Source organism: Chiloscyllium plagiosum, unplaced genomic scaffold, assembly GCF_037043375.1.
Source record: "Chiloscyllium plagiosum isolate Xiang-an unplaced genomic scaffold, Cpla_swu_hap1 HiC_scaffold_35, whole genome shotgun sequence".
Lineage (NCBI taxonomy): Eukaryota > Metazoa > Chordata > Chondrichthyes > Orectolobiformes > Hemiscylliidae > Chiloscyllium > Chiloscyllium plagiosum.
The window spans coordinates 10,857,962-10,866,657 of NW_028270173.1; the positions used below are offsets into that span (position 1 = coordinate 10,857,962).

General features: G+C 45.3%; 1 protein-coding gene across 1 annotated transcript in view; it reads right to left on the reverse strand.

The window, feature by feature from the left end:
• The window catches only part of LOC122541454 (zinc-binding protein A33-like), a 47,530-nt gene extending 39,319 nt beyond the window's left edge, over positions 1-8,211 (reverse strand). The window contains exons 1-5 of the mRNA XM_087979224.1: positions 7,552-8,211; positions 7,366-7,461; positions 7,042-7,275; positions 5,877-5,899; positions 5,676-5,779 (exon numbers count right to left, since the gene is read on the reverse strand). Coding sequence (XP_087835350.1) covers positions 5,676-5,779; positions 5,877-5,899; positions 7,042-7,275; positions 7,366-7,461; positions 7,552-7,962 — 868 coding nt within the window. The 5' untranslated portion in view covers positions 7,963-8,211. The remainder of the gene's footprint in view (positions 1-5,675; positions 5,780-5,876; positions 5,900-7,041; positions 7,276-7,365; positions 7,462-7,551) is intronic.
• Positions 8,212-8,696: the final 485 nt, after the last annotated feature.

Genomic DNA, 8,696 nt, shown 5'->3' on the forward strand with positions numbered 1-8,696 from the left:
GGGAGGGGGACTCCATGTGAAGCACCGGAGCTCCTCCGGCAGGGGGTTCCATCCTCACGGACCGACCAGAATTCCCAAACACTTGCTCCAGTTGATCCTTGTGGAGGGCGCTGCAGAGTAGACCTCCTGGCACTCGCACATCCTCCGCAGGTCAGCTGGGTCTGTGACCACGAGGAACACGGTGTCGGTGTAAGCCGGAAAAATCTCCTCCAGCCCCGGCCCACGCAGAGCGAAACCCGAAAGGCGCTTATACAAGAGGCACAGGAATGGCTCCACACAGAGAGAATAAAGCTGGGTGGACAGGGGCCAGCCCTGACACACTCCTTTCCTACAGCGTAGGGGCACCGTCAGGGACCCATTAACCTCCGCTGGGCACTCCGCAGCGGCGTACAGAACTCAGATCCCAGCGACAAAACATGTCTGGAACCTGAAAGCTGACAGAGTCCCGAGGTACCATGGGGAGGCGAAAGTGCCCGGGTAAAGATTTTGTAGTTTGTGCTGAGGAGGGAGACTGGGCACCAATTCTTTAACAAACGGAGATCCCCTTCTTAGGCAACAGAGTGATGATGGCCCTGCACCAAGAAAGGGACATCTCTCCGGTGGCAATACATTCCTCCAGGATATCCCAGATTGCCCCGAGGAACCCCACAGTCAGCCAGTCAGCCCCTGGAAAGACAGTTGAGGGCACGGGTCAGCTCCAAGCTCAGAGGGGCATCGAGCACCCCAGGCCTCACAAAGGGGAAGGCAATGGAATCGGGACAGAGATTTCACCAAATGTCTACCAAGTCAAAGGTCTCACCTAAGTCCTTCAACTTCCCCACCAATGCTGAACTCTTCTGGTACCACCACAGTCACACACAAGCCCCCCACCCCACCCCACCCACCCACCCCAATTTTATACCGAAATGGCTAGTTCTTCCTGTATTCCACATGATGTAACCTTGTTAACCAGTCTACTGTGCACCACCTTGTCAGACACCTCATTGACGTCCACATGGGTAACATTCACTGCTCTGCCTTCATCAATCATTTCAGTCAGTTCTTCAAAACATTCAATCCGAGCAATCTGGTGAGGGGGGTGGGACCCAGACAGAGAATGTGAAGAAGGATCTGTCTGAGGCTGCGAAAAGGAGCAAGTCAAATAATCAAGGCAGGCAGGGGCAAAGCAAAGGTGGATATGGTCATAATCAATACAGGACTGGCACCACTTCCAAACAATCTGTGAGGCCTGGAACCTGTCACTGCAGCCTCTGTCTGTCCCGGGACCTCGTGACTGAATTGCCCCACTGATGGATCAGGCCTTGAGAGCTGAGGAAGTGGGGGCCCATCCTCTTGTGGTTCCTGAGAAGGGGACAGTGGTGTAGAAACTCATTGTGTTTGGCTTCTTCCAGGGAGCCACTGGAGATCTGTGTGGGATCTCTCAGTCACCCACCCACAAATGGATCAGTGCCATCTGTACAAGATTTCAGCACTTCCTCTTGTTTCCCCACGTCAAGGTCAGTCCTTTAGCCCAGGCAGTAGGATTCAGGAACTTTGCTGTCTTCCCCCAGGAACAGGACACCATCAGCTGTAGTCATGTCCCAATGAGAGGGCAATATGACAATGCAGTGGAGTTCATCAATAGGAAGTGCTTCCAATCCATTAATATGCAGATTGTCTGGAATCACCAGTTCCACTTCCTGAAGGTGTGTCCCCAGTACCGTGGGAGCTGCCATGGTTTCTACACCCTGGAGCACTCTCATGTCCCTGCTGTGTCTGAGGGCCCAGGTGCCCTACAAGCTGGTTCCTGGAGACAAGGGCTATCCACTGTGGTCCTGGCTGGTGAAACCATTCCACAACCCCCTGACTGAGTAAGAACAACCTATTGCTTTAGTTTTATCTCTGGGTTGTGTTTTAGCTCTGAGAAGACCTTGGGACAGGATGGCTGTGCACAGCAGTGTTCCTGAGAAGTGGATAATGGACTTAGTGAGTCACATTATATTGGAGTGAAAAGTTAGTTTCAGTCCCAGACCCACAGTGTTGGGATGAAACCCGAGGAGAGGTTATTTAAGCCAAGTATTTTGAGGGTGTGTGATAGCTCCAGGACAAAGCTATCACAGTTCCATCCATGACCTGAATGACACTAAGTTTCCTGTGAGGGGAGGAAGTGGTCCAGATTGTTCATCCAGATGCCTAGGCAATGTTCTGGGGACACATAAGAACTAGGAGCAGGAGTAGGCCATCTGGCCCTTTGACCCTGCCCCACCATCCAATAAGATCATGGATGATCTTTCTGTGGTCTCAGCCCCACTTACCTGCCCTGTCACCATAACCTTTAATTCCTGTTCTGTTCAAAAATGTATCTATCTTACCTTTAAAAATATTTTCTGAGGAAGCCTCAGCTACTTCATTGGGCAGGGAATTCCAGAGATTCACAACCCTCTGGGTGAAGACGTTGCTTCTCAAATCAGTCCTAAATCTGCTCTCCCTAATGTTGAGGCGATGTCCTCTTGTCCCAGATTCCCCTGCCAGTGGAAACATCCTCTCTACTTCTATCTTATCTATTCCCTTCATAATTTTATATGTTTCTATAAGATCTCTCCTCACTTTTCTAAATTGCAATGAATATAATGCCCAGTCTACTCAGTCTCTCCCAATAAGGCCAACTCCCTCAAATCCGCAAACAACTGGAAAACCTCCTCTGCAACCTCGCTCGTGTCAGTACATCCTTTCTCAAGTAAGGAGACCAAAACTACACACAGTACTCGAGATGTGGCCTCACCTACACCCTACACAGCTACGACTTAAGCTTCCTGCTTTTAAACACAATTGCTTCAGCAATGAAGGAGAAAATTCCATTTGCCTTCTTAATTACCTTTTACATCTGCAGACCAACCTTCTGTAGTTCATGCACAAGGACACCCAGATCCCTCTGCACAGCAACGTGCTGCAATTTTTCACCATTCAAGTAATAGTCCTTTTTATTGTCATTCCTTCCAAAATGAATGACTTCACATTTATTAACACTGTACTCCATCTGCCAGACCCTTGCCTGCTCACTTAAACTATGTCCCCCTGCAAAGTTTCACAGTCCTCTGCGCACTTTGTTCTACTGCTCACCTTGGGGCCATCCACAAACTTTGACACACTACGCATGATCCCTAACTCCAAATCATCTCTGTAAATTGTGAATAATTGCAGTCTCAACACGGACCCCTGAGGCACACCGCTAGTCACAGATCGCCAGCCAGAAAAGCACTCATTTATCGTCACTCTTTGCTTCCTGTTAGTTAACCAATCCTCTATACATACCAGTACATTGCCAGTGCCTTGCAACTTTATCTTATGCAACAGCCTTTTGTGCTGCCCCTTGTCAAATGCCTTTTGCAAATCTACATACGACACATCCACTGGGTTACCGTTGCCCGTCATGCTCGTAAAGTCTTCATAGAATTCCAATAGATTGGTTAAGCGTGACCTGCCCTTCATGAATCCATATTGCCTCTGCCCAAGGGGACAATTTTCATCTAAGTGCCTTGCCAGCTCTTCCACAATAACAGACTCAAGCATTTTTCCCATTACAGAAGTTAAGCTAACCAGTCTACAATTCCCCACCTTTTATCTACCTCCCTTTTTAAACAGTGACATCACATTTGCTGTTTTCCCATCTGCTGGACCTGCCCCAGTGAAATTTGGAAAATTACCACAAATGCAGATACTATTTCTCCCACCATCTCTTTTAGTGCTCTGGAAGACATTCCGTCAGGGCCAGGAGACTTGTCTACCATTAGCTCCATGAGCTTGCCCAACACTACCTCTTCTGTGATAATGATTGTTTCCAGGTCCTCACGTACCTTTGTTTCTTCGTCAATTACTGCCATGTTATTCGTGTCCCCCACTGTGAATCTCTCCTTTTCACACAAATCCAATCCAATCAATAAAAGGAGCAATTTCAAAAGTTGCTAACAATGTTAATCCCATGTCAAAAATAATCCATTGATTATGAAGTGCTCAGGAATCCCCAGGAAATAACATGGAGCTATGTAACAGCAAGGTCTTTCTCAGTCTCTTATCAACACATTTTATTTCCCTGTTTCACTCCCCTCTTTCTGCTCTCACACTGAAGCTACAGCCTTTGCTGCTGCTGCTGATGGACACACAATATTTTGTTCTGCTCAGCGTTATTTCCATATCAGCCCAGCCCAGGGGCAGCAACCATTTTTGCTGAAGAGATTTTCAAGAAAACAAATGCCTAAAATAGAAAATAATCTGAATGACCAGGTGAAAATTTAGCATTTCTCAGCCAATTGCCCTGTAAATTGTCACATGAGTCTACTGAATGTATAATTTTCATATAACAGTAAATAAAGCACACATACTGAATGTGATTCACACAGTCATACAGCACAGGAGAGACCCTTCAACCCACTGGTCTTGCACTACAGGAATCACACTTGCCAATTCTTGGCCCAGAGCTTTGAATGCTATGACGTTTCACATGCTCATTTGTAAACTTTTATAAAAGTTGTGTGATTCCCCCTCTCGTGCCCCCCCAGGCAGTGAGTTCCAGATTCCCATTACCCTCTGGGGGAGAAAGGGTTTCCTGAAAAACTCCTGAAACCTCTTGCCCTTCATCTTAAAACTAAATCCCCTCATTATTGACTCTGCTTTAAGGAGAACAGCTGCTTCCTCTCCCTCCTCAGTCTTCCCTGCTCTAAAGAAAACAACTCAAGCCTATCCAACCTCTCTTCATAACCAAAATGTTCCAACCTCGCAACATCCTGGTGAATCTCCTCTACACCCCCTCCAGTGAAATCACATGCTTTCTATTATGAGGAGACCAAAACTGCACACAGTACTCCAGCTGTGGCCAAACCAAAGTCCTGCACAGCTTCAACATAACCTCCCTGCTTTTATCATCTGTGCCTCAACTGATAACAGGGAGCACCTTGTTAACAGGGAGCCCTATTAACAATTTTAATCCCATGTCAAAAAATAGTCCATTCATTATGAAGTGTTCAGGAATTCCCAGGAAATAACATGGAGCTATGTAACAGCAAGGTCTTTCTCAGTCTCTTATCAACACATTTTATTTCCCTGTTTCACTCCCCTCTTTCAGCTCTCACACTGAAGCTACAGCCATTTTCACTGATCTATGGATAAGCACCGTTAGATCCCTCTGAGCTTGACAGTGTCCTGTCATTCATTCACTACCCCCTTGTCTTGTTACTTCTTCCAAAGTGCATCACCTCACACTTTTCAATATTAAGTTCCATCTGCTATTGATCTGCCCATTTGACCAACGCATCATGATCAAACAGCCCCATCTCTGACATGATGCTGGGGGGAGCATTCCTGCTGAAGTAGGTTGTTGGGCCGAGGACACAGACGTGAGGAGCTGCTGTTGTGAAGGCCAGCGGTGGAGATGATCGATTTCCAAATAATCACAACTATCTTCCAATGTGTTCAGTACAATTCCCACCAGTGGAGAATTCCACCTGATTCCCATGGACTCCTGTTTCACTGGGGCTTCTTGGTGTCACACTTGGTCACATGCTGCCTTGATGTCAATGACATTCAAGGCCAGATTAATCCAGGTTTCTGGATAATTGAGTGCTTAAATATACTCTCTTTGATATTTATATACATAACAATTTAAATTATAAATTATAATCAGCACAAAGTGATTATCTGACCTTTATTCGGTTTTATGGCCTCCACTATTTCTGTCCACACTGGAAATGGTAAAAGGATGTTGGATTTTTCAGTTGACAGGTCATTACCAATCTCATCGCTAACCCTTTAAATATTAAACAGTTTATCATAAATTCACCAGAAAGACTTTCCTGAATAATTTCATCAATTTTCAATCAGTTGCAGGAAACTGCTTGTCCTACCTCCTCTTCCGAGATACTTCCTCCTGAAATAAACCAAACACAATCTGAGTTGTCAGAGACTGACTGTCTATACCAGAAAGCAACAATTACACCTTATTAAGAGCTGTCATTTTAAAAAAAAACTAATACATGGGGTATGATTCGATTAGATTTTTAGATTCGATTAGATTACTTACAGTGTGGAAGCAGGCCCTTCGGCCCAACAAGTCCACACCCAGACCCATTCCCCTACATTTACCCCTTCACCTAACACTACGGGCAATTTAGCATGGCCAATTCACCAAACCTGCACATTTTTGGATTGTGGGAGAAAACCGGAGCACCCTGAGGAAACCCACGCAGACACGGGAAGAATGTGCAAACTCCATACAGAGAGCCGCCTGAGGCAGGAATTGAACCCAGGTCTCTGGCGCTCTGAGGCAGCAGTGTCACCAACTCAACCAATGTTCCTTACCCATCTCCAAGAGTGATCTAAATTGCTGGGTCTAGAGGCATATGGAGACCAGACCAGGGAAGGACAGTAGATTGTCTTCCCTGATGGATGTTAGTGAATCAAATGGTTTTACAACTATCGACAATGTTTACATGGTCGCCATTAGGTGATCCTTTCTATAAAATGTCAGGTATTTTTTGTTGAAGTTAACTTTCACCATCTGTGAAAACTCGTCCAGCAGCATTACCAATAAACCCATCATCTCCCCTGTTCTCATTGTTGCAAACATGGAATACACTAAGGATACTGAAGACTGGGAGAAAATATTTTAGAAAGCAACAAATGCAAAAGTTAATTAGTGATATTAAACGACTCGATAAAACAGAAGATCTGATTCAGATGTTGAAAAGATGACAGAGTGGATTTGCTGAATTCAATGAAGATGCTGCCACTTGGAGGGAATCTGAAAATATAGATCTGTAAAAGTAATCATGGAACAAATAAATCCAAAGGGAAGTTCAGAACCAAATTCTTTGTCAAGAAAGTGATGAGAATGTGGAATCCACTGTCACACAGTGTGATTGAGACAAGTGTATTAAACAGGAAAGTGGAGAAACCCATGAGGGAGAAAGGAGCGGTGGGAGATAGTGACAGGGGAATGAAGGAGGATGGGTGTCTGCATCATGTTGGGACTGTTCACAGTCACACTTTCACTGAAATATAATCCCTCACCTTCAGAAATATCACTCCGCCTGTTTGTTCCCACTGTTTTTCCAACTTTGAGAGTTTCTGCTGAATAGACTTTAAATTCTTTTGAATTTCTTGAAGATGTTGCTCCATTGGTTTGAGAATGTTTTCCTCTTGTTCCCTGAGATCTCGGAGTAAACTCTGCTCTTTCTCAGTCAGCATCTGGTGCATTTGAGAAAATTCGGATGTGATGTGTGTCTGAAGATTTCTGGATTCCTCCTGTGAAATGAAACACCAACACAATATTTTTCCATGAAAAAACACAAACAGCCGAACCTAATGTTGAAGTCGAACCCAGGGAGATTTTACCTGAATTTGGGAAATCTTCTGTTTCTGCTGCTGCTCCATTTCTAGAGCCGCTGATTTCTTCCCTGTGAGAGAATCCATGGAAGATTTGACCTGATCCTGGGATTGGGAGAGAAAATAAGAAAATTAAACAGTTAGACCTTGAAAATGTGATGGAATAATCAGGGGATGAAATCTGTTTCCTTTTACCTTGTAGATTCCAACAGCTTCTTTAATCGGGATGAAGTTGTGAGATTTGTGTTCCCGGGAATCTCGACAAATCACACAGACCAATTTCTTGTCAGTTTCACAAAACAGCTTCAGTTCTTCCTGATGTTCCTCACAGAGATGTTTACTTTCCTTCTCTTGCGGATTCAAACTTAATTTCCGAGCTTTCTCGGTCAGATTCGCTAAGGCCCGGTTGCCTCTGAGGTTTCTTTCCGGAAACCCCTGTCTACATTCTGGGCAGGAGTTTATCTCCTGCTTTTCCCAACTCTGGGTGATACAGGAGCGGCAGAAGTTGTGTCCACAATCGAGTATAACCGGATCGGTGAAGAAATCCAGACAAATGGGACAGATTATCTCCTCGGTCCAACTCTCTCCCTGCTGTCTGGAATCCATGTTCACCCTCAGCACTTCCTGGTTCCAACCACTTTTACTTTGCTGTTATTGCTTTTGTGAACACGTTCAATTCAGTGAATCCTGAGGAAATTTGACAGAAGACTCAAGAAATTATTATTGAGCACCAATCTATTTCCCACTCACTGTTCTTTGTCAACGTGAAATGTAGGGTAGAGATCAGGAAAAACACAGTGAGAACTCTGAAGGAGAACGTACGGAAGGTGAAAATCCATAGAGATGAAAGTCCAAGGAATGTTGGCAGAGGGAGGGGCTGGAAGGAGGGGAGGAGTTTATATTTTAACCCTGTAAGTGACAGGATTGCCACAATTGTCTTTCACATACTAACGCCTCTCAGTGATTTCTTTTATTAATTCACGTGTGGGTTGTGGGCATTGCTGGCTGGGCCCTTAAGAAGGTGGTGGTGAACTGCCTTTTTGAACCGCTGCAGTCCATGTGCTGTGGGTTTACCCACAACATCATCAAGAAGCAAATTTTGCGATTTGGACCAGGCAACAGTGAAGGAACAGCGATACAGGATGGTGAGAGGCTCAGAGGGAACCTGCAGGTGGTGGTGTTCCCATGTACCTGCTGCTCTTGTTCTTCTGGATTGAAGTGGTTCTGGGTTTGGAAGGTGCTGCCTGAGGACGTTTGGTGAATTTTTGTGGTGCATCTTGTAGATAGTACACACTGCTGCTACTGAGTGTTGTGGTGGAGGGAGCGGATGCTTGTCGATG